Below are 26,356 nucleotides of genomic sequence, written 5' to 3' on the forward strand. Positions count from 1 at the left end.
CAAAAATAATCAAAGTTCTCATTCAGATCAATGAAAATTTTTCACATTACAGAGGTCACACCAACTTCACAGTGGATAGCATTTGTAAGACCATTATAACACAGTTGCTGGTACTTGCTCTATAAGTATACCAACTTCTAACACTGTTTTGTTTTATTCCACACTGAGTGTAATATGACATCAAGAATAAAACTCTTTCCTTCTGTCAGGAGCTGACCATTAACTTCATCAGGTATGCACTGAATCTGCCAAAACCTTTTTTTTGGTGGTAAGAATTTATATCCTGATAGGAACTTCCAGCACCTGTCAATCCAAACAGCGGTCATCCACTACAACCCCTCTTTTAAAATGATGCAGCTGCACAAAACGTGTCATTCCATGCATAGCAGTAATGCATCTTCAAAAAGAACACAGGTCTAAACAGCCTGAAGTAATTTTATTGTTTACATGCAGTAAGTACCTCCACAGTGGTTTTCCTGGTGCCAGGGGAAAACACTTTTTAATAAGATTTTTACAAAATGGAATGTCAAAAAGCATTGCAAAGTCTGCAGATAAGTTTCTTATCTTATTGTTTTACTAAGGTTGGAAAATCCAATGCCAACGCATGTCATTAAGACTTTCTCCCCACCCTTATGTTCTTCTTCAGGGGACTTCATTTCAATTTTAAACATGATCTGGAAGAAGCTTCTCAGGTGTCGCAGAAACTCAATTCTGAGGGACAGAAAACAACAGAATTTAAGAAACAAAACTAAAAGCACAACAGCAGTACCTACTAGCATCAATTCCAGTGATAAGTACAGTGAGCACAATAAACATGAGAAGATTGCTTAGTACAGAGAAGCAAGCCTCCAAAATTTTTCCTCACTTGCACTGCTGATAGTGACCCCTACTGAAAACACCATGTACTCTGTATAAGCAGCGTGCGATGGAATGCCTGGTAACAGCAAGACAAAATGCAAAGGAAGAAAAATGGGAGGAGAAAGAAGAGCTGTAGCCAGGCATGGTCACTTAGTCACGATCCTGATTCTCCACTAGAGAATCATAAGGGTATCATAAATCATAAGAACCCTGTACCACCCTGTAAGTACAGTACCTCTCCAACTCCGGAAGTTTAAGGTGGAAACAAAAGGTTAAACAGAGATAGCCAAGAGTCTGGCCTTGGGGGCATACTTCTAGGCTTCCTATTGAGGTGACTGATGCTCCACGCCTGTTGATGTTCCAAGAAGCATTTAGATAATACCCTTTCACTTTAGGTTTGCCCTGAAGCGATCAGGCAGTTGGACCTGATGATCTCCGAGTCCCTTCCAACTGAACTAATCTATCCTATTTTCTCCTGATTTTCAAGAGCAGGAAGCAATTTCCTGCAATTTCTGAATGAGAGACACAAAGAGACTAAATAGGTGCAGTTTAGATTTTTTTTCTCTCACAATGGAGAGGGTCTGAAAAAAAAAACCCAAAAACCAACAGCAAAACTCTTAAGAAAAAAAAACGACAGAACAAAACCTAACTGAACCAAACAAAATAAAAATCCAAGAAAACATTCCTGCTGGCTTCCCCAAAACAGGGAACATACAATTACACCAAAATGCTACAAATGTAAAATTCATAACTGCTTATGACATAATTGTTCTCTTCCACTCAGAAGCAAGACTGCAGTTGTAACCTAATATTTAATCTTCTACACCAATTAATACGTGCTCTTTTTAGACTAAGTTTAACCCTTGAAGAAAAAGAATGTGCACATCCAGTCCATGCATTTATACAGTTGGCAAACTGCAAAAAGCTTCTGCTTTGCATGCTAACAGCATAAGCACAAGCTAACCACACGTGACATCAAATCAAGAAGTACCCACAAAATGGGAAGCAGGAGACCAAGGGCAGAGGACAATCCCCAGAGCAACATCACAAAGCTCCCAGCACCTTCTAGACACAGAAACACAGGACATTCTAAACACAGAGCACAGTGGATGCTGCAGAACCAGTAACTCTGTTACCCACTTGAACTCTGCTCCTGCACTTTGAGGGGAGAGGAGAAATAGCAGAAGCCAGGCAAACAGAGGCTACTGTCACTGACACTGGTCTATGCTTGGAGATTTGCCTCTGGAGCAGTCAGCTGAACACCTCTGTAGGGTGAGTGTGGGCATGTGGATATCCCTGCTATGTACAACTTTCCCCCCTATCTTGCTGGGCGAGTGACCAGCCTGCACACAAGTATCAGCTCTCATGTCTCCTGAAAGTGTTAACAGTTATAAGGAAGAAACGAAGACCGTCTTTTCTTCCATGCCTCCTCAGCTCCAAGGGGAGGCTGTAAGTAGGCAAATGGGCTTATGCTGGCACAAATGCTTCAGTAAAGCTGGCAGGCAACAAGCTCTATATCAGCCTCCTTGCTAGCTGGGTGCCTTCCCAGAGCTCTGGCAGTGTGACAAGCAAACAGACAAGTCCAAAACAGCAGGAACACAGCACTGAACGGCGAGGATACAGAACAAACTGTCTAAGTGCCAAAGGCAGCACAGAACCAGAGGTTTAGGGGAAAAAACCTAAAAACTGATCAGCAAGCTGTGCACTGTCCATGGGCTTGTCTCTGCCTGTACTTCTCTTCATATGTTTGTAGACTGTTGCTGCTCTGCCTCTACTTTCAGATAATGTGAAAAAGCAAAAGGACATTAATAAATAAGACAGGTGTAAAGGAATGGGAGAGGGAGAGGCTGCATGGGGATCAGGAAGGAGAATTTGTGAGCAGTAGGAAACATGAAGTAAGTACTCTGGAAACAGGAGATAAAGAGAAGAGACAGATGACAAAATGAAGCAGAAACTGGGCTGCTATTAGCTTGAGGCTGATAAAGGTGTGGGCAGGTCTGCATCCCAAATAGGCAGCTGCATCAAACATGCACGAGCCAAATGGGGGAGTGACAGTGGGAGCTGCTGGAATCTTTGTCGTTTTTTCTCTTTTTATTCCATTGAGCTGAATGACAGTTAACTGAACCACACCAGCAATCCTCCTCAGTGCCAGATTCCTTGGAATTAACAATCACTGTACTACAACTACATATATATACATATATGTGTATAAAAGTTTGCAGATTTTTGCCTATTTTTTGCAGAAGCCTACTGAGCAGCATACTCACTTCGCATGTTCTAGCTTGCTGACAGGGCAAAGCGACCGGCTCGTTAATCACCACTTGAGAAGACCTGGCTGCCAACAAGGCCTGCTCTGTTCCTGTACCCCAAACACAGAGGAGCACACTGCGCGGCTCACACACAGCGCTCCCCGCCGGGCCTGCCCGACCCGCGGCCTCCCCGCCCGCTCGGAGCGGCTGGTCCCGGCCCGCACCGCCCCTTCCCGTCCCGCTGACGGTCGCATTGCGCCGCGCCGGCAGCTCTGGAGCAACTCAAGGCGGTGACGGGCAGCGGGCCCAGCCTGGCCGAGGAGCTGCAGGGCGAGGTGGCTGTCGCCTGCCTAAGGCAGCAAGCCCCCCCTTGGGCCGCGGCTGCCTTCTTCCCCTTCCTCGCTGCCTGTGTTCGGCCCTGTCAGGTTTTCCCCTGCCATTTTGGTGCCCTGCACACCACAACTCGTGAGCAGTTTCTATATGCAGTTTCTGGGGACTTTCACTCTGAATCACATGCGCCTTTTTCCTCTCCGAAGCCTTTCAAGCTGGCAGCAGTGCTTTCCCACATTGCTGTCCTCTGTGTGCCCCTGGTTCAAGCAGATTCAAACCACAAGGTCCTCATCTCATGCCAGATTTAGGATCTGTTGCCACGCACCCTTGGTGAGGTGGCAGCACAACGAACACACAGAATTATGAGCAGCTCAACAGAAAAGCACTGTGAAATCTGCAACATAACCCAAGAGGCTGGTGTTCCTCCTCAGGGCAGCCCTATTCCTAGCACTGCTTCCACATTAGCAGGGCAAAGGATGGCTCTGAGGGAAATACACAAACGTGGAAGATATCTCCTTGTTCTGATGGGTGTATTCCAGTGCATCATATCCCCCTCACAGAGCTTTAATCCATCAGCTGAACTGTCACATTTAGGCTACATTGTGCTAGACAGAGAACTCAGTCTAATATATATGTCTTATAAATAGCTTTGGAGTCTGCAGGGTGAAAGTGTTAAATGCAGAGACACCATAGCTCTGACAAAGGGGAGAACGGATTATGATGACAGTATCAGAATTCAATTCAAAAACTTGTGCATTTGATGAGCTGCTGGAGGGACAAGTTTCCCAACCCTTTACCAGCTGCCTTAGTGAGGGCATGAGGGTGCTCCAGACAGAGTTGTATGATTTCTTGTGGCACATGATGCTCCAGAATGCCTGCTCCTGACCTGCACTCCTAGCCTGCCAGAAAAGACAACCCGCCCATTTGAAATCAGTCTGCTTACAAAGTGAAGTGCTGTGCTCACACAACTTGTGTAGTATCAAGGAGAAAAGACTGAATGACACAGCTTTGTTTCACATGCTTAATTGTGCACTTCTTTGATGTCTTTCACTTGGAGACTTACTTCACACAGAATTACCTCACTCCTGTGCAAAGGGAGGATTACCTGCTCCCTCCCCCCAAAAAAAATCTGATGAATGTTGTTACCAGGTATAAGGGATTGAAATTGAAGTTAGGCAATTTCTAGATCTCATGTGATGGCACCACCATTCTTCAGTTATCACAGTACTGTACCTTTCACGTATACAGCACCGGTACCATGATAACCGAAAAAGGACAGTTCATAGTCTTATTTTTTGATGCCATTGTCAAACAAGCTACCCTTCTCCCATCTTGCTTAAGGGAAAACTGCCCACTCTCTATGAATAGCTATGACCTAGTCAGTCTTATAGAATAAGTGAAATTTTTGATATTGGATGTCTTTTACCTGCCCTGTGTGTTTCAACTAATTGTGAGAAATTTATTCCTTTTGTTTCCTCTGAATCATTACTAGTGACAGACAAACCTTTAATACAATTCAAGATTAAAGGGCATCACAGAAGTCAACTACCTGACAGGTCTAAAGCTTTAGGGCTGCACATAGCTCTGGAAATTGAATTTTTAACGTGTTTCCTTTAGGCAGTTACAGCTTTAGCATTTGGCAAGCCATTCAAAATAGGCCATTTGATGCCCCAGGTATAGGGAAATCACTAGGAAAACAAGGTAGTATATCCTAGGCAACAAAAAGCTAACTGACATACACATACAATACAAGACCAAGAATCCACAATAAACCTTATCTCTGCAATTTTAATTGCTTCAGAATCAGAAAGAATACACAGTGGTAAGGAAATAATATTTTAACGTGTAAAAATAAACACTAAGTAACTTACACTACCCATATCTGTCTTAAAATGAGACAAGTTGTTCTACTCACAGCCACAGACAACATATTTCATATAGAACAAATAGCTGTGTGATAGAGAATTAAACAAGACTAAGTAATTAAAATGAAAAGAAAAAAAAAATAAAAATAAAAAAACAACTTACGTGTATGGAGACAGAGGTCCTAACAGGACTTTGGAAACATCCTGTTGTCCAAGGGTCATGAGCAGCAGAGCAAGGCTCTGGTTTGTTGAATCAACACAACCTCCCTGTAAACCATAATGTTTTAATAATTAATCTCTGTACAAACCAGAAATTGAGATGGGAGGAGAGTAATGGAGAAGAAAGATACATTTAAAAGGTTGAATTACTGCTCTCAGTTTTCAAGGGCCAAAAAGATAAAAATCTTGATTTTGTAACAGTGACAAATTCATTTCACCTAGCAGGTTGGGAAAGAACTAAACCAAAACCCATGAATAATGTCAAAACAAAGTACTCTCATCTCTTCCTGTTCTGTTCAAGCATTACAAAACTGAAGCATGGAAGTGTTTCTGAACTTTAATAAACAACTTTTAAGCAAAAGGATGACATGAAATTCTGCATTTCATTGGTTGCAGATCCAAAGCCACAGTGTAGTCTGTCAATAGTTTCCTGCTGAATTAAAACAAATCATAAGCCCACTGAACATGCTGTCTGAAGAAATCAAAACTATAGAGGCTGCTAACTGGAAGTTAGCTTTGTGGGCAAAGCACAAACTTAACATTTTAAGAAATATAATTATTCATAAAAGCAAATTTTTTGAAATTTGGAATTCCAAATAAATTTTGGGATAGACTAAGAAAACACAGTGATGTGACAATTTGACCACATTCACTCAGTGAATAGGCAGAAAAAATGACTATTTTAGTGAGAGATACTGATAGTAATTTTCAAGACGGTTTTACTTCAGCGTGACAAGTCTCACTGTTCCTTGGAAATATAAATTCAACACCCTGAATCATACAGTTGTCGCTATAAGAAAGGCCTTTAAGATCTTCCTTATATCTAAGCTAAAGCTACCTCCACTGCTGCAACTGCTGCAACTTGCTGCAACCCTTATGTTCTATTAGTTGTCAACCAAGAAAAGAGACCACCACCAACTTCACAGCAGCCCTCTCAGTTAGATGTAGAGAGGGATAAAGTCCCCCCCCGGCCTCTTCATCTCCAAACTCAACAACTCCAGTTTCATCAGCCGCCTCTAATATATCTTTTTTTCTAGTCTCTGCACCAGCTTAGTTATCTTTCTCTGAATGCATTCCAATGACCTGACATCCTTCTTTTAATGAAGGACCCCAAACCAAACAAGGAACTAGTGGCTCTGTCTCCCCTGTGCTGTGTCCAAGGGAACAGTCCTGTGACCCCAATGCCTTTGGTTGGAAGGGACCTTCAAGATCTCTTAGTTCCAACCTATTGTGATGGACAGGGCTGCTACCCATCAGATCAGGTTGCCTAGAGCCCTATACAGCCTAGTCTTGAATGCCTTTAGGAATGAGGCATCCACAGCTTCTTAGGGCAGCCTGTGGCAGTGCCGCACCACCCTCTTGAGTGAAGAATCTCCTCCTAACATCTAACCTAAATCTCTCTTATTTTAAAGCCATTCTCCCTGCCACTGGCTTTCTTGGACACCCGTGCACACTACTAGCTCATATTTCTCTCTGCAGGCAGACAGCTCTGGTGCAGCTGCATTCCACACTAAAGCAAGGAATTGACTGTGCCTATTCAGGACAACTGAATTCCTGTCAGCGAGAAGCTGCCAGACACAACTGCCTTCCATGTGGCAGCAGCTCTGACATGGTGGGGGCAGGGCCAAGAGCAGCAGCATCACACCCTGAAATTAGAAAAGCAGCCTGTGGGGAGCACAGCTCCCAGCAGTGCTGAAAACAGTGGGCAAACAGAGCATGGTGCAGCAGCTGGCACAGGCAGGACAGATTATCCTTCCCCAGTCCGGGGATTGGCTTACCTATCAGCTGCCTTGCAGACAACAAGTCTAGCCGTGGTCTCCACTAGGCAGAAAGCTCTTGGCTAAAAGAATGCAGCTACCCAGACTGAGTGCCTGCCCAGAAATAGGGCTGTTTCAGTCTCTTGGTTGCAGGGAGTGTCTGAACCTGCTGCTGCCCCCGCAGGATGGCAGATACACCCGCATGAGTTGTGAGCCTATGGATGATCTGCTCAGCATAGGGACAGCTCAAGGCAGAGGTGGAGAGATTGAAGAGCATCAGGGAGTATGAGCAGGAGACAGACTCCCTACTGATTATTATTCCTTACTGATAGTTCAAGCTGGCAATAATGAAGCCACTGAGAGCCTGAAAGCTATCAAAAGTGACTTCAGGGGACTGAGGCAGTTAGTGGACTAAGAGTGGGAGTACAGGTGGTATGTATCTTCCTCTAACCCTTCAGGTGCAAGGAGGAAAGTGACAGGACTGGGAAAATCCAGCTGATAAATATATGGCTGAGAAGCTGGTACCACCACAGGAATTTTGGCTTTTTTTGACCATAAGGTGGTTTACTCTGCATCTGGCCTGATGGCTCCTGATGATGTCCATCTAAGTCAAGAGGAAAAAAATTCTGGCCCAGGGTCTGTCTGGGCTTATGTGCAGGGCTTTAAATGTGATTTAAAGAGAGAAGGGGGTAATGGTGAACTTGCCCATGAAAAGATGTGGAATAGCACAGCTAAGTTAGAAAAAAGGTGCTAGTGGAGACACTCAACCTGCTGTACATGTACTAGGCAGCAAGTTGGCAGGCCTCATCACTAGATTTGACTGGGGGTGGGGGAGACTGTGCTTCTGAGGAACAGAGAATAATCAGGAAACACTTTAGGAAGTAGCAGGCAAAAACCTCAGATTTTTCCTAAGGGAATTTAGGAGGGCTCTTCCAGGAAGGTAATGAGGCTGACTGCCCAGCTGAAAAGCCCCTATACCAAGACATGCAGCATGGGAAATAAACAGGTGGAGATGAAAACCATGGTGCAATTGGAAAACTACTATCTTATTGCTATCACTGAAGCATGGCATAGCACACGTACCTGGAATACCACAACTGAGGGCTATGAGCTTTTCAGAAGGGATGGATGAGGCAGGAGAGGTGGAAGAGTTATGATGTTAAGAAGTGCAAAGACTGTTAAGAGCTGCCCTTGACAAACAGTCATGAACAGATTGAGAGTTTGTAGTTTAAAGTCAGGGACTGGACCAATAAAGGGCACCTGGGGTCCGGATCTACTACACACAACTTGATCAATGGGAGCCTGTGAATGAGGCCTTTTTGCTTCAGCTACAAAGGTATATTACAAAAGCAAGAATCATATATGCCCTTTTCAACTTCTTTTTTGATGCCTAGCAAAAAGAGCAATTTAGCACTTCACATAGCAAGTCTCAAATTTCCTACATGGTAAAGTTCACATAATAGCAAGCACTAAGCAAGCACTTAAAGAGTTCCCTCCGAGCCCTTTTAAATAGGAACAAATTCCAACAGTTTTGTGGGCGATTCTGACAACTGAAATCCTCTGCAGAGGATCATTTTCGATGCTGCCAGGATGCCCTTTTCTGATAAGCCTTCTGGCCCCCAGAGTAACTACAGGCAAAGACACAGATGGAGAAACAGTCTAATCCTGCTCATGTGCAATCTAAGCAAAGAGAGAGAGAGCAATTCTCCCTTGAGCATTCAGAGATTACCATGTCTAAAGAGAATGGGACTTAAGGACTGCTTGTTCACAGCAGCCTGTTCTCCCATGCATTCTCCTCCCAACTTTACTGTTTCACTACACACTATGTAGGCAAAACAAAACAGGCAGTAGATAAGCAGTACAGTAGCCCTCAAAAGATAAGAAATGAGAAATTTTTCACCTTGAGGTGCTGCAGTGGAGGCCTACAAACAGTCCACACGCTTCTCAGCAGTTGCCACTTACTCTTGGAATGGCCCACACATCATAGAGCCTTCCAGAATGCCAATTGTTCCATAGCAGGCCACTGTGAACAATCTCATTCACTGAGATTCTGATTTTCAAGGATGCTTGAAACCTCATGCCCTATCACTTCCCCATGCAAAGACCTGCCTGACCCTTTTCCTAATTGACTACATGAACTAAAACAGAATCACACTAATGGCATTTTTAACACTGCAAGGCCCTATCACCTCATTCCAGTTCAGAGCAGTTACATTGCTTTTTTTTAGTACCATTTGTAGATGGCTGCCTCCTAAAGACCAAATCTGGCTTGTCAGTACTAACAGCTGCTTACTTTGACATCATACACAACTAAAGTAGATATGTTCTTTATTAGATAAGAAACTCACTACTTGCTAAATCTGACTGGGAGCCTGTTGTCCACTAGAAGTCTCACCACAGATGAAAACTAGCATTTTAATAAAAAAATCATGCTGCGGGAAACTGTGATGCAGACAATGTTTGCTTAGGAATCTTGTCTGAGCTCCTCTCCGATAAACCATTCAGTTCCTTATATCACAGACAAACCTCAGGACATTTGAACTCTGTTATTGCTGAAATAAAATGGCCAGCACTGAAAACAGCTGCTTTTTCTTCCCCCCCTTTTCTTCCTCTTCCTCACACTTTCTCCCACTCACAATGCCCCGATTCCACCACCAGCTCAATCTCATTAACTCTCTTACTGCTCTCTCCTGTGGCTAAAAGTGAAAAAAAAACAACACATGAAGCAAACTGAATTCTGTTGCAAACAGAAGGCAGTGAAAACAAACATTTTTTTTCTGACATAGTAAAATAACATGGCAGAAACACTAGAAATAACATGGCAGAGTAAGTCATTATATCATTAAATGAACCATTTATAAAACACCCCCAACTTGTATCAAGAATACATTGGCAGCACTGGGTAATTTTTGTGTCTGGATCTCAGCCAGACTGCATCCTCAGATCACCTTTTCCTTCACCAGTGTATCATCACCCTCTTCCTCTTCAGCTGTACATACAAAACATATTGGCCACTTACCCTGTATATCTCCTCAAGCAACAGCTTAGCACAATTCTGGCCAAGTTCCTCAGGAAGCACAGCTGCTCCCTGGCCCTGAGGGTTTGAGGCTAACTCAGCACTGAGCATAGTGCCATTGATGGTTTCCGCAATAAGGCATATGCCGAAACCTGGAGATCTGAAAGAAAAACACATTGGATAGAACAAAATTAAATAACAAACCAAGAAGAAATATCAAGCTTGTCTGCAAGCTGCAAAGAGCTCCACTCATTGGACCTTGTGGGGAATCCGGACTTGCCAACAAAATTTCCATTCTAGACTTTTCATCTGTCCTGGAAGAAACATTATCTAAAAGCTAGAGCCAGCATCACTAGTCCCAGACATGCTGTGCTGGATATTTCTGGACCAAACTCTTAAAAAATTAAAACCAATCAACTCCCAGAAATAGCATTTTCTATTGAAAACAAAACGGAACAAACAAAAAAAACAAACAAAAAACACAACAAAACACGTTTACTGATTAATTTTTGAAATTTACATAAGTACCTTGAATTTCTTCTCTGTCACATTCAAGTACAAAACTAACTTTCTTTAGGGATCCACCTTTTTGCATGGAAGCTTCAATAAATAACAGGGTGAGCCACAGTAACAAGCAGGTCAATAAAAACCAAAACTTCTGATTTACACTAGTTACATTTCATAGAATCACAGAATTGCTTGGTTTGAATGGATCTTATATGTCATCCAGTTCCAACTAGCAGTGGCGACATCGTTGTGAATAACAGCCACATTCTGGACGGCCGTGCACAGCTGTCACGCAACAAAATGAAGTGCGCTGATCAAATCATCTGCGTGAGCTGGTTAATGGCGGTGACTGTGTTGAAAAATACTGTTTTGTAGTTGAAAATCTGCTCTGTCAAATAGTGCTATTGTGCTCTTTGAATCTTTAGGCATCACTTTGGAGCAACCTATACATTTTTCTCAAGAGCTTAGCATCCTAAAAAAAAAAAAAATGCTTTTATCGGTGTTAAAAAATACTTTTGCTAAAAGAAAGTAACAGATGGTAGACTACAGCTTGCTGAGAAGTCAGAGTTGTAACTAGAAAAAAAAATTAAAAAAATCAAAAGACCCTTGTGCTTTTACATTCTAGAAGAGCACCAACAGCCAGCCATTCAAAGTAAGGCTGACTTTCTCTACCTACAGCATTTCCCATAGTTATGGACTCATATGGCCTCCAATACCCAAACTTTTAAATTAAAAAAAACTCGCACCCAAAACAGTAAGGAACAACACCAGCAAACTACAAAAATAAAGCCTAAATACCAGCACAGACAAATTGCCGCAGTGTCATAAAAGAACAATTCTGCCAAAGACATTTAAGTAGGGAGGGAATTAACAGATACTGGTGGTTCCCAGCCATATTTAAGAACTGGTACTTGCTCAGCAACACAGAAGTTATGCTAAAGATGTTTTTCCCTTCCTCCTTTCCCCTGAGAGAAAGATCCAGACAGCAGGAGTCAAAAGATGTTGCTTCTTAGGGGCTACAATTTGGACAATAATGATAACTACATCCTGTGACAGATTTTGCTAGAATTCAGTAGCATGCGACAAACTGGCAAAACAAAATCATCTAGTGTCTCATCAGTGTGCAACCAGTGTTAGGAAACATCTGCAAAGATGAACATCCTGCTGTAAATCCAGAAGAAGCCTTTGTTTGGAGAGGCACCACAGGTGGCAGAAAATGCTCACATCTACTTCCTGAAGCTTTTGGTATTGTGCGAGGGACAGAGCGCAACACACTACATTCTGAAATCAGGGCTTTGTCTAGGCTGGGCACAGGTGTGCTGAGATAGTCCTTGCTGTTCTAAGTCTTCAGTGAACAGAGACAGCAATGGGAATGAGATGCACTGTTTTCTTTCCTCGTCCTGTCTACACATAGAGAAGCAACAGGAACCTAGTAACACAAAATGCTTTGCTGAAATGGGACAGTGCTGGCACCATACTTATGCTGAATATGAGATTGACATGCATCGCCAATGTGGAAAGGGGAACTCGTCTTTTCTTCCCATGTCATTATTCATTCTCCTACATGGGCTAATCATGCAAGTAGAAAACATAAGGGTGCTGCCTTAATTCATTTGCATTTTCTACATTAGTGGTAGGCATGAAAAAAAACGATCACAGAAACCCCAAACAACAACACCACCAAAAACTCACAACCATCAGAAAAAAATGTTTCAAAATTTTCATTATTGTTAAATATCTGCAGCCACAACACTTACTAACATGGAACATTAAATATAACAGAGAAATCGGAAAAGAGGAAAGAGACTTTAGGATTAGTTAGCAATTTTCAGGTGTTCAGACTTACGAAGTCAACAAGTTATCTCAATGACAGTATTTGCAAGAACAGAAGCAATGAAAAAAGCATGCACGCCTTGAACTGAATATATGGGAAAATGACATACAAATTAATTATCCCAATCTCCAACTGCAAACAAGTGACAAGCAGGTAGCACTACTGATAGACGTCAGTGAAATTGTCTGAATCATGAGCATCACTTCTCTGTTCTGCTGGCAAGTATATCTCTAAGGAAATTTGAAACAGTAATTTGCTCTTGGGAGAAAACCATTTCAGTTATTAATGTCAAGGCAAAGCAAAGAATAACACACACAGCCCAAATCATTTACAGAATCACAGAATTGTAGGGGTTGGAAGGGACCTCCACAGATCATCGAGTCCAACGCCCCTGCCAAAGCAGGTTCCCTACACCAGGTCGCACAGGTAGGCGTCCAGGCAGGTCTTGAGTATCTCCAGAGAAGGAGACCCCATAAGCCTCCTGGGCAGCCTGTTCCAGTGCTCCGTCACCCTCACCGTAAAGAAGTTCTTGAGCACATCCGTGCAGAACTTCCTGTGCTCCAGTTTCTGGCTGTTTCCCCTTGTCCTGTCTCCACACACTGCCGAAAAGAGCCTGGCCTCGCCACTTTGCCCCCCACACCTCAGATATTTATAGACCTGGATCAGGTCCCCTCTCAGTCTTCTTTTCTCAAGGCTAAACAGACCCAGTTCACTCAGCCTTTCTTCATAGGGGAGGTGCTCCAGGCCCTTCACCATCTTTGTGGCCCTCCGCTGGACTCTTTCCAAGAGATCCCTGTCTTTTTTGTACTGGGGAGCCCAGAACTGGACACAATATTCCAGATGAGGCCTCACCAGGGCAGAGTAGAGGGGGAGGATCACCTCCTTTGACCTGCTGGACACGCTCTTTTTAATACACCCCAGTATGCCATTGGCTTTTTTGGCTACAAGGGCACACTGCTGGCTCATGGCCAATCTGTCGTCCACCAGGACGCCCAGGTCCCTCTCTGCAGAGCTTTAGAAAACATTCAGGTTTCATCCTTAGTATTACCACGTCCATCAGATGGTCCTGAGTAAACTTCACACATTAGTTTACATATCAATATCATATCATTGCACTCGGCATTCACTTCCATGATTCTGTGAACAGCCTTAAAAGTGAACAGAGCTCAAATTACCCTTAGCAGCAGTAATGATGCATTACATTGTTTAAGAAAACAGTATTTCTATCACAGTATTGAGTAAAACAAGTGTTCATTCCCTTTTTTCCCCCTATAATGAATATTTATTTCATGTCAGAATTAGAAAATAATGGCTCAGTAAAATTACAGATTAAAATACGCTAGCAATAAATAAATAAATAAATAGAATACCAGATACTCACTTTCCAGAGCTGATCCCTTTCATATGGTCTGTGTAGATATAAATATCTGGGAGGAATTTATTCAGGATACTCCTTGCAGATTCCACCATTCTGTTTGCCATCTGTGGAGACACTCTGACAGAATACCTGTATTTCTGTGCTAAGGAACCGTGACAATGAAAAATAATTAAGAGACTGGGAAAAACAGTCAAGAGGTCCCAATGCATTCTTTCAAAAAAATGTAGTTTTGTCCTAGGAAAAGATGTTGGTGGGAAAGCTATTCTGAATTAATAGCAAGAAATCCTTTCCTGCCACCTTAAATTGGGAGAAATTGGAGAGTAGAAAATAAAACAAATGTTTTTTTGAAAGAAAAAAAGAAAATTAGAAGGCTAAAACTTTGTTGCCTCCTGCTCTTTTGCAATGCTTTGATACATTTAAAGTCACTGGTGCTCCAGCCACTCAGCATTCAAAGATAGCTGTTCTGGGGAAGAAATCTTTCTGCAGACCCTTTGTGTCCTTTTATTTAGGTGCTACTTCAGTAGTATTCTCAACAGATATTCAAACATATAAAATGTTTCTACTCAAAATTCCCTCTCAACTAATACAGACTCATGCTCTGCACTTAAGGAGCCGCCTGCTTATACTTCCAACCTGGCGACACACCATCACTCTCCTGCTGGCTGAGGGAAACTTCCTTTTCTACAAATTTCTATTGTCTGCTCTTGTGTAGGCAGATGAAAAACTCTGTAAGATCTGAAGGGTGAAACTGGTAAACAATAATAAAGAGAACTGATTATTCTGAAGTTGGTGCACTCAACGTTTTAGATGACTACAAAAAGTTACTGCAATACAAGATCTGCAGCTGTAAGTAAACTCATTTGTTCACCAGCATCTTGAACAATCAAAAACACACACATGAAAGATCTGAGGACTTATGTGTCTGAAACATTTTGTTTTCTACTGGCTTGAATGATCACTTAGTGATCAAGCTAAAATAGGATGACTTCTCACTTGGTGTCATATCCTCCCTGGAAGGAGAGGAAATGAGTGACCAGTTTCATGAATACTCCTTGATTACATTAAGGTAAAATGATATGCAGAGGTCCACACTCAATCATCAGTTTTAATGAGAATCTATATACCATAATTATCCCCCAGATACTGGGGGTCTAACACTTAAGATTCTATCTTAAAATATGCAATTAAACTGTATGACCTTAAAGAAGAGAAATAAGCCTCACAATTACTGAAAAACTTTATGAGAGATATGGCTTTTCAGAAAGTGAAATAGGTCTTGAAGTTACTTAATAATTTTATGACATAAAGAGAACAAAAAAAGAAAACTGAGGAAAATGGAGAAAGAATGAGAGTCAGGAAAACAGATGGGAAAAAGATTCTATTTCCAATCTATTTCAGAAGTCTGTTTTGAGGACTTCCAGGGTCAGCCCACAGTACTGGAGAAGGGATGGAGGGAGGTGAATGCACTTGTCTGGAGGTCTAAGTCTCAAAATAGTGAACGGCAGGAAGTGAGAAACCAGTGACAACAATGACATACTGGGGGTCCCTTTCAGGCTTTCTTTTATTCCTGCTAGGTTTACAGGTGCACTGGCTCAAGCTCATAAGCAAGTCTGCAATAAAGCAGGATGAGCAGACTAGTATGTCAGTGAAGCAGGACTATCCCGTTGAGAGGACAGGATATCATACTTGCTGATAGCACTCTCTAGAAGGTCAGAAAATGCTTTCTGTTGGTCCTTTACACTTGGCTTACTGGGCAAACTTTTACATCTGAGAAAAAAATCTTGTTGTTCACATACATCAACCAAATCCACTGAAAGTAGCACAGTACGGTGTTTTACTAGCATATACTATATATACTATATATACTGTATATATAGCATATATACTGTATATATACTGTATATACTATATATACTATACTAGTATAGTAGCACTAGTATTGTGCTTTAAGTCAAGCTAGAAAGATGTCACTAAAGCCACTGCTTCCCTTTTCACATAGAAACAGAGGACAGAACTACTTATTACAGAGCTGGAGAGGTCAAAATAAAATTACTTTCTTACGGAAAATCATGAAAACAGCCACCACAAGCACACTGAGCTGTATCCTTTCATATTCCACAGCTCATGCACACAGTAAAGCTGTGGGAAAAAAGAAAGTGGAATCTGTGTTCTCACTCCATGAAAAGTGGCCCTGTGTTATCTGCATGTGCACTCTGCAACAAAGAAATGTAGTTGGGACCTCAAGTTAGGAGACTTGCTTTTTTACCTTACCTTACCTTAAAAGCAAACTAATTTAAAAAAGAATGTGAGGGAAGGATACGCAGTTCCTCTGATGCGCTTGATTTTGCCTGGGTCAGTGAACTGAATAGGCTGCAAGACCTTTCTTACTGGACAAGAAAATAATATCTCTCCACCTCCTTTTGGAGGCATTCCTCTCCGGTTGATCTGAAAATAACAAAACAAGTTGCAAGGAACACAAAGTGATCAGACACATCTTGCTGCTGAAGAAAGTGTTATCTTTTTGATGCTTAACATGCTTACGTGTCAATCAAAATGAATAAATTCCATTCTTTTTTGAAGGCCTTGCTGGCCTATGCTGATCCCACCATTCCAGCCAGGAAGCAGTGCAGGCCAGGGGGCAGTCCCAACCCTGTGCACCAGGAACACCCATAGACAGAGAGATTAGATAGGCATGACAGTGGGGAACTGGAGACCAGGACTGCTGCAGCACCACCAAAGCGAAGCATGATGGTGTCAGTGATGCTGCAACAGATTGTGGGCCATTGGCAGGATGAGGGGAGAAACTGTGAAGTCACAGAAGAGCAAGCAAAAACTGAGGGTGGATTCTAGGCCTCCATACATTCAAAATAAGTCTTTCATAGTTAGGAACACTATACTTTATACTTGAGCCTGTTCTACATACAAATTTATCATGTCTGTGAAAAGTAGTCTTTAGAGAAAAGTTTATTTACTATACACTACATATTTCAACTGGGAAGTTAATCTTAACCAAATACAGACCCAGTACCTCTGCTGGAAAAAGAGACAAAAGATTGAATTTTTACTTTCTAGACCTAAGCACAGGGCAAGAAGAACAGCAGTAAAGAAGAAGAAATTACATTAAGTGAAGAGGAACAAGAAAACAGAAAGGTTTCTTAATTTGCAAAGATTCCCAAGATTCAGAAAGGTCACTTGCATTTGTCATCTCCTCTACGTGTACAACCTTTGCATCTCTATTCTACTACAGACCTTCAACCACTGTATGGGTACTATGCTGCCTGAGACACGCCATGAACAAGACAAATACAATTAAATAATACTATATATTATTTAGATAGTATCAGATATCTGCTAGTGACAGAAAATGGAAATAGGTATATAGTCCTGTGAAGCAGCTGAAAGCACTGTTCTCACGTGTGTTTAGAAAGAAAGAAACGTACTCTCTTACCTTGATTTCCAGACTTTCACCATCAATTCCAAATTTTTTCAGCAGTGGTAGAGCTGTTGCCTTAAGGACATCAACCTACAGAACACACAGTTTTAAAAGCAGACCTTTTATTGAAAGGTACATAAGTCAGTGATTTAAATGTCATATGAGATGCCTAACAAGGATGAAGCTTTTCTGCAGTGGGCACTCTATGGGCAGACATAAGAAGGCAGAGAGCTTCAACTACTCTATTATCACAAGATCTCACTACTCGCAAAATTTACTATAGTAAGGTTAAAAAACACTTCTCCCTTTTTCTTCTGAAAAAGCACATATCACTGAAAAAAGAAAAGCTTCACTGTAGAGGGTGTAAACACCCTTCCTCTCCTCCATATCCACTTCTGCAATTCTTTGGATTAAAAACTGCCTCCAAAAAGACTATTAAGGCAATGCTGGAAGCTGGTTCAATCTGGTTTGATTGTTTCCAAAAGTTTTGAGACTTGTTAACAGCGTTTAGTTGCAGAGAAGTGCAGACATGACACCCATCAAGTACAGATACACAGTAACAGACTGTCTCTGTTCCAGATTTACAGCCTGAGCAGAGGAGGTAACTGGCAGTATATGAATGGTGGAAAATGCTGTCACGGTTTTATTACTTTTGGTTATTGGTATTCCACATCATAACATCGTGTTGTGCACCAGGAGTTAAAGAGTGAGTTAATGCTCCAGTTCCGGGCATCTGTATGGAAGAGAAGAACTACATTCCCCAGAATGTAGAATTCCTCTGTTCTGTAACCATTCCTGCTCAGGGGGAACACACAGAAGGCCTCGATTGGTCCCCTGATGTCCCTCTTTTCAGTAGTCAGGCTCTCTTGCTGCTGCTTGATCTGACCACACGCTATGAGTGTAAGGCCTTCAGCTTGTTCGGACACTCTCTCATTGTTATTTATTAGCTTCACTTCTAATTATATTGTACTGCAGTGTGTTATCTTGCATTCCAATACCATATTTAGTAAATTAAGTTTGTTTCTCCTCAGATCGTTGCCACAGTTTTTAATAATTTAGAGTCCCATTTCCCCTTTGCAGAGGCACAGATCTGTGGATCCCTCCACCTCGCTACTCACAGAACCAGGATGAACCAGCCTGTAAACCTTTGACAAGGCTATTCTGATTAAGAAAAGGGTGAATTCACGCAGGAGTGGTAATTACTTCACCGTAAGTGAAGACAGTAGCACAACTGAGACTCAAACCCCTGTTTTCCCAGGATCTTCCCTATCACTCAATCATAAAACCACCTTTCTATTTCCCTTGGAAGGATGTTATTCCACCTCAAGAGCAAACAACATAATACCAATGTGTACCACAAGAAAAGCATCATACAACTGAGGGCATACCACACCACAAACACCAACAAATTGCTGTGTCCAGATTGCTTGTTCACTCATTTGTGAACCTTCTCCTTTAAAGAAGTCAACAGTAACTAAGAGAAAAAAAAATCTTTAAAAAACTTCCAGTGATATGCAGAATCCCACAGCTAGCAAAAGGTGCTAAAAACAAAGACATATTGGTACGTGCTTGTTCCCTTCCTATGTAGTTATTAGCTCTGCACAGAACAGCATTTTCCCCTGCCACACACTCATTAACCTCTACTTGCTAGTGTCAAGCCATCAGAAAAGTCATTTCTGTGGAAGGTTCCATGGCATAATGTTTGCAAACTCGACCATTAAGAACAGTTACAGAAAACCCAACTGTAGCACTGTCTATCTGTCAGAGTAACAACAGAGAGAGAAAGGGAAATACAGGAGCAATGAGTTGCATGTTACTTCCACCCCTTTCAAAAATGGGCTTTACAAAGACATCTCCCCCACCCTCCCTGTATTGTCTATATAGAGAAAATCGAAACTACATCAGCTATGTATGTCATCCCCATACAGTTGGTCCCACAAGCTATTCAGGCTCAAGTCTCACCTGTGGTCACAGAAGAAAACATAATTTAAACACAAGTTGCCAGTAAATGGTTCAAGCTAGTGTTCTGAAGGCGCAAGTGTTCTGAAGGCACTTCCTTACAAGTGTGAACAACGTATTATCCCTCTCACTCATTTGGGATGTATCACACTAATGTTGCCACTGCCCAACCTGTACAATGCACATTATCCTGTATTCCAGAAGCCACAGTATCCTTCTGATTACTGTTTGTACTGAATAGTGATTATCACTACAGACACCAGTTGTCAAAGAGCTTTTCATTGCATGGCATGGGTAGCCTATTAGTGTACATAAACAAACAAATCTATATTTATATCCCAACAACCAGCCTGATTCTTCAGAAATACCTTTCCCCTTGCCTCGACCACTTCCACTCCCTTCAACAGGAGATACATGCAGATGTGAATTTGTACATTCACCTGCAGATGACAGATACAGAACACACTCACATAAGGCGACTTCTTACAGAGTTAACCTAACTCCTAAATACAGACACATGTTAAGAAGATACTGTGTCCTTCTTACAAACTAAGCTAAACTTCAAAACCCAACTGAGTAGACAACATAACCTCCAACACAGGTGAGCAGGTGCCTTGCTTTTTCTATCTATGAACTTGAACTAGAGAGGCACTTGCAAGAAGAATAACAGCAAAAATGCTCTGTTCATTTTAAACTAAACACAAGATATTAACACTGGTTTTCCTTTCTTTCTTCCCCTTGGACAGGCAGAAAGGGTGCAGATGGATAGACCATTCTGAGCATCTTTTCAGGAAAGCGTAAGTACATTTTCACCCAGTTGCTAAGCACCTTCTACCTACTGAACAATAAAAAGCCCAAATTAATTTAAAAATCAAGTATCCAGTTACTTAAGCACCAAAATCATTTAGGATACCACTTAAAATTGTGTTTAGTTTCAGCAACCTACAAAGATGTGTGAGGTACACAATATACTGCAAAAAGACTTTACATCGGTGTTGTTTTACCCAGCAAGCAGCACCACGAAGCCATTTGCTCATTTTCCCTCAGTGGGATGAGGGAGAAAATCATGTAAAAAAAAAAAAGTAAATCTCATGAGTTGAAGCACAGAATCACAGAATCATTTAAGCTGGGACCTTTAATGGTAATCTAGTCCACCACCCTTGCAATGAACAGGGACATCTACAGCTGGATCCGGTTGCTCAGCATCCCATCCAGCCTGACCTTGAATGTCTCCAGGGATGGAGCATCCACCATCTCTCTGGGCAGCATGTTCCAGTACTTCACTGCTCTGAGATAGAATTTAATAGGACAGACAAGGAAAGAAAAATGATAAAAGGATATGTAAAATAAGCGATATATAACACAACTGCTCACCACCTGCCAGCCAATGCCCAACTCCCCCATGTTTTATTTCTCATCTTGTAGCATAGAATACCCATAGAACGGTCAGTTTGTGCCAGCTGTCTGGGATTTGTTCCCTCCCAACTGTTGGTGCATTGCCTGCCTCCTGACTGGCTGAGCAGCACAAGAAGCAGAAGAATCCTTGGCTCTGTGTAAGCACTGCTCTGCAACAGCTAACACACTGATGACTTATGAATGTTATTTTTCTCCAGCATCCAACATAGAGCACCATATTAGCCACAACAAAGACAATTAACTCCATCCTAGCTGAAACCAGGCCAAACGTGCACCCAGTTTGAAATTTATTCAGGCAATTTAAATGGACATAAGCCAGATTTAAATCAGTCTTAGGAACCACTATCAAGTTATCACTGTTTAGCAAGTTACTGCTATTCATCAGCTGAGTCACAGTAACTAGTTTTGCTCTGCAACATGACAAACGTTAAGATACAATGCATTAGCACACAACTCTGCATTTTTACACTTGCTACACACAGTGAATCAATGCAATTTAGCAACATCGTTCTTGGCCTGAGCATAGGCAGGTGTAAGCCCCTTTTAAGCACAAACTAACTGGCTCTGATTTTGACACCCCTTTCAAGTAAGACTGTTTAACCTCTGTTGGCCAGTGTGCTTGGGACCAAAAAAGGGTTAATTACCAGAATCAGGACTCAGCTACTTAGATGGGCATCCAAACCTAATTGAAATCAATGTTCTGATTGGATTGCTCTTCCTTTCTGACTTTTTCAGGAAAGGAAATCTCTTCACTACAGTGAAACAGATGCAGTCAACCTAACAGCCTCACTAATCACTGGTGGTTTTCTAAATGGAGTAGTAACATTGATGGACCAAGGAAGGGCAACTGATGCCATCTATCTGGACCTTTGACATGGACCCACACCACATTCTTATCTCTAAATTGGAGAGAGGTGGATTTGAAGGCTGGACTACTAGTGAATAAAGAATTGGTTGGATGGTCATAGCCAGAGGATTGTTATCAATAGCTCTGTGTCCAGGTAGAACCTGTTCAGAAGTGATGTCCTCCGTGGTCTGTCTTGGGCCCAGCACTCTACAGCACCTTTATCAGTGACACAGACAGTGGGATTAAACGCATTCTCAGCAAGTCTGCAGACAACACAAACCTGAGTGGTGCAGCTGACATGACAGAAGGGAGGAATGCCATCCAGAGGGGTCTACACATTCTTAAAAAGTGGGCATGTGAGAATCTACTGAGGTTTAACAAGGCCAAGTGCAAAATGTTGCACTTGAGTTGAAACATTCCCAGATATGAGTACAGACTGAGAGAAGAACTCACTGAGAGCAGCTCTGCAGAGGACTTGGGGGTCCTGGTGGACAAAAAGCTAGGTGTGCACCAGCTGCATGTACTTGCAGCTCAGCAGACCAATAACACCCGGGGCTTCATCAAGAGAGGGGTGGCCAAGCAGAGAGTGGGAGATGATCCTGCACTTCTGTGCTGCACTGGTGAGGCCCCACCTGGAGTCCTGTGTTCAAGCCCAGTGCCCCCAGTACAGGAGGGATGTGGAGAGGGTCAGAAGGAGTTGCATGAGGACGATCAAAGGGCTGGAGCTATGAAGAAAGGCTGAGGAAGTTAGGTTTGTTCAGCCTGGAGTAGAGAAGGCTGCAGAGAGACCTCACTGCAGCTTTCCAGTGCTTAAAGGGACCTTATAAGAAAGAGGCAGACAAACTTTTTACACTGTCTGATACAGCAATAGGACAATGTGGAATGGCTTTAACTGCAGGAGGGTAGATTTAGGTTAGATGTTAGGAAGAAATGCTTTACTTAAGAGGGTGATGAGGCACTGAAGAGAGGCTTCCCAGAGAGGCTGTGGATGCTCCCTCTCTGGAGGTTTTCAAGACCAGGCTGGATGTAGGTGGAAATCCTGCCCATGGCAGGGGGATTAGAATCAGATAATCTTTAAGATCCCTTCTAATCTAAGCCATTCTGTGATTCTAAAAGAATCAAAGATTCCTTCTTTGTCATAGCCAATTTCTTCTTTTTACAGCACGTGACTATGTAATGGGGCAGAAACAGTCCTAAATGTGGGAGAAGTGAATTAGTGGAAGGGCCTCTCATGACAATTAGAGAGTTTTCAGATGACAAAACAGAAGCAGTACAGCATAGAAAGCCAAGGGGTGGAATAACAAATGTAATTTGGAGAGCAAAAGAAGGAACAGTTCAGTAGATGCTTGTTTTATCTTAGACAGCTTGCTGGCAGATGCAGTAATACTGCATAACATGAAAGATTACAAAATAACACAGTATAGTTTATAGACTTTTCCCTAATCTTTACTTAGAAAGAAAGAATTCTCCTTCAGTACTTACATTTTATTACTTACCGAAGGATCTACTTGATCATTTGTTACTCCCCTCAGGACAATCTTCAGTGGATGTTTCATGAAAGGTGCCAAACAAAGTAGACCTTCCAAGTAGTAGCCAATACTGCGGCTAGGGCTGCAATCATGTTCCAGTGAGCCCCCATATAGTAGACCAGGCTGATAATACAAGGTAGTGCCTGAGAAAGAAGTCAGTGTGGGGAAAAAAAGAAAATCAAAGCATTACTACAGGATAAAGACACTTTGCAACCAGGGACAGCAGATTTTATAGAAGATGGGCAGCACTACCACCACATTGCTTCAATGACCACAGTAAGTAAGTGGGGCAAGGCAAATGTCTGTCTGTCTTGCACATCATTTGTCCTCCTTCCTGCTGTCCTCTAAAACTGAGACACTAAGCTATTCCCAAAATGCTGAAACAAACACCTACCATCTTTTACATAAGACAGAATGAAATTATGCTCTGTTGAAAACCCCTCAGTATATCCAGTGGCATATCTTCTACTTTACTGACAAACTAGTCCTTAAAATCTACATGTAATAGAGAGAGACAGCTGAGATTCCAACATGGGATGCTTCTTGCTCATAACTCCTCTTGGAACATGACTTGGCAAGTACAAACCTTGCCTGGTTCAGTGACCTTCCTCTGCTAGGAGATCCTACACATTAAACAAAATATTACTCTTTAGTCTCGAGCAATGCACTTTGCTTTGGAGGAGCATGATCTTTCATGTAGACCTCTCCTATAAAGCTTCTGTGCTTAATAGCACCTAATCTATAGAGTCAAAGCCATCCAAACGCCTACCTCCCAAGCTGCAATCTTTGCTTCAAGTGATAAAACCTGGAATACTGCAACAGGGGAAGAAGAGAAAACAGATCTCACCTGTTTGGTTTATCTCGATCCTAGAGCCATTCGTCACTTTGTCAAGAAGGCGAATAAAACATGCTTCAAAGTCTATAGAGTAGAACAAAGAAATAACCTTATACTTAAATTTACTCCCGAAAACAGCAAGAAACTTCAGCATACAAAACATTTTTCTTTGCATAAAGCAATGGGAGAACAAATGACAGAAACTAGTCCATCTGATCACTTAAGTCCAGGATAAAGCTGTTAACAAGTTATATTTTGCTCATGATTATGTTTGCACGCACATACAGATTCTAGCCAACAGAACCCCACGTAAAACCCCAAGTACAACAAGCTAAGGATAGCTTCCCACTACTGTATGTAACATCATAGCTTAGAACTGTTGTTCAGATGTGAAGTGCTACTGAAGCATGGGCACCATGATATACCTGGAGACAGGACAGTTTTCCATTTTCAAAACCATCAATGGCACTGCCAAGGCTACAAAAATTTAAGTCTTCCCACCACTTCTCTTTTTGCCTACAGTCCTTATTACAGAAGTTTGTGAGGTACTAGCTGGTTTCTCCTGTGTGTGTGGGTTCCTGCTGACGGACATAAGAAAGAACAAGCATTTTTTAAGTAAGTGCTTGCACTGAAGTATTCCAAGATTCCAAGGCTGGCGTAGGCTTAACATGAATTTATGCAGAGTTCAGAACCCTGTCAGTTTCAAGGACCAAGTGCACATGCCCAACAGCCAGAGGGTGGCGGGTCTTCCTGATCAATAACACTCTGCTCCTTCCCAAGGAATGACCTGTTTTCTCTCTGTACAAGCTGTTTGGATACAGTAAGCAAAGGAAAGAGCAATCTACAGAACCTGCAGCGTGTCAGTATCTGCTCAGCACTTGCTGGTACCTCAGTCCCACAGTGCTGGTTCTGCTCTCCGTTACCACGGAGGGAAAGTTCACACAGCAGCAACGGGACCTTTTCCTTACACTCGGCTCCCGCAGAAGGCTCACACTGCAAACGCTCCGGTCACAACAAGCTGAGCGAACTGCACGTTGGATTACCAACAAACAAACGCTGACACACCTACCAAAGAGCAACGCCCACAGCTGAACTCAAACCCAAATGCAATCCACACCGAAGCCGTGGACCCGCGCACCGCCTCCCTCATCGGCCAGCACAGAGTTCTGGGGACAACGGCTCCGCATGGAGCAAAGGCGAAGGGCTCCCAACACAGGGAGCCTCCGCCGGGTCCCCAGGTGACCCCGCTCGGGCACGGAGCAGCCACATCCCGTGGCCGACACCCGACACCGGCGGGCCGGGCTGCGGGTTGGGGCCGGGCTGCGGGTGGGGGCCGCTCTCCGTGACAGCGCCCGGCTTCGGCCACTCTCCCCCCCCCGCATCCCTCGGGACCCCGCCGGCGCCTCGCTCACCGCGGAGACCGGGGTCCTCCTCCTTGTCGCGGATCTTGCGTATTTTGAGCGGCCTCCCGCTGAGCGTGGACAGCACCAGCCGCTGCCGGAGGAAGTTGCACCCCGCGAAGCTGAGGCTCTGCCCGCCGCCACCCGCCATGCCGCCGCCTGCCCCACGGCGAGCACACGTGGTTGGGAACAGGAAGCGCTGGGACAGCGGGGGGCAAAGGGCAGGAGGCGGGGCGGGGGTGGGAGCGGGGACGGGGAGATGCAGGGGAAGCCCGGGGCCGCCCCGCCTTGCTCCGCCTCGCATGGGATGATGAGCTATGGCGCGGGGCTGCCGGGTGCGATGGGATGCGGTCCTGCCTGCGGGGCTGTGTGTGCGGGGAGATGCGGCTCGAGAGCCGGTAATTGTTACGGCTTTCTGTTCGTCGGGCGTGTGTTTTTTATTGCAGGGTGGTGTTTGTCTGCTTCTGGCACTGCTTTGTGTCTGCAGTCTCAGCTTCTGCGGGGTGCCTGAATCCCCGTTATCTGACACGTGAAGAATTAAATCCTGGAGTGGAGCGTGCCTTGGGGATTGGGATGTGTTTCTCAGATAAGAACGAATTACCTTCTGGCAGTGTGTTCATTCAATTTATTTATTTATTTATAAGTAACTTATTGCTGTCTGTCTTAAGAATTAATGAAAGAACCGCTTGAGATTCCTGATCTTCTAACTACACCGACTGGGACCAGCTGGTCTCACACAGGAGGCTGAGCAAAGCTTTCAGGCTGTGTTTGAGAGAAGTGCAGGTTACAGTGTGGGTAACAGGGCTGATTGCTGGGATACATTCATGTCTATGGAGGAAGAAGTTTCTTGTGTTGAGGCAGGGAGCTAAAAACACACAAGAGTGATCTCATATCCTGAGCTGGAGGAGGCCCACAAGAGAGGGT

General features: G+C 43.1%; 1 protein-coding gene across 2 annotated transcripts; it reads right to left on the reverse strand.

The window, feature by feature from the left end:
- Positions 1-417: 417 nt before the first annotated feature.
- RCL1 (RNA terminal phosphate cyclase like 1) lies at positions 418-25,598 on the reverse strand. Of its 2 annotated transcripts, none has more exons than XM_015848905.3 (9): positions 25,445-25,598; positions 24,045-24,116; positions 23,165-23,340; positions 17,462-17,536; positions 16,334-16,458; positions 14,017-14,142; positions 10,298-10,454; positions 5,466-5,569; positions 418-711 (listed from the first exon to the last, which is right to left on the reverse strand). In XM_015848905.3, exons 1-9 carry the CDS (start codon positions 25,581-25,583, stop codon positions 561-563), a joined length of 1,125 nt encoding a protein of 374 aa, XP_015704391.1. In that variant the 5' UTR covers positions 25,584-25,598; the 3' UTR covers positions 418-560. The 2 variants fall into 2 exon arrangements, with proteins under 2 accessions (XP_015704391.1, XP_085384550.1); XM_085528424.1 differs by having other exon boundaries at positions 23,151-23,340.
- Between the last annotated feature and the right edge of the window lie 758 nt (positions 25,599-26,356).

This window comes from Coturnix japonica, chromosome Z (assembly GCF_054131305.1).
Source record: "Coturnix japonica strain WE chromosome Z, WE-NBRP24, whole genome shotgun sequence".
NCBI classification, from domain to species: Eukaryota; Metazoa; Chordata; class Aves; order Galliformes; family Phasianidae; genus Coturnix; species Coturnix japonica.

Coding starts and splice junctions, on each gene's coding strand:
- RCL1 (XM_015848905.3), bottom strand. CDS start 25,583: ATGGCGGGTGGCGGCGGGCAGAGCCTCAGCTTCGCGGGGTGCAACTTC. Junction 17,537..23,164: donor ATGATCAAGTAGATCCTTCG/GTAAGTAATAAA, acceptor TGTGTTCTGTAG/GTTGATGTCCTTAAGGCAAC. Junction 14,143..16,333: donor AAGCGCATCAGAGGAACTGC/GTATCCTTCCCT, acceptor ACAGAAATACAG/GTATTCTGTCAGAGTGTCTC.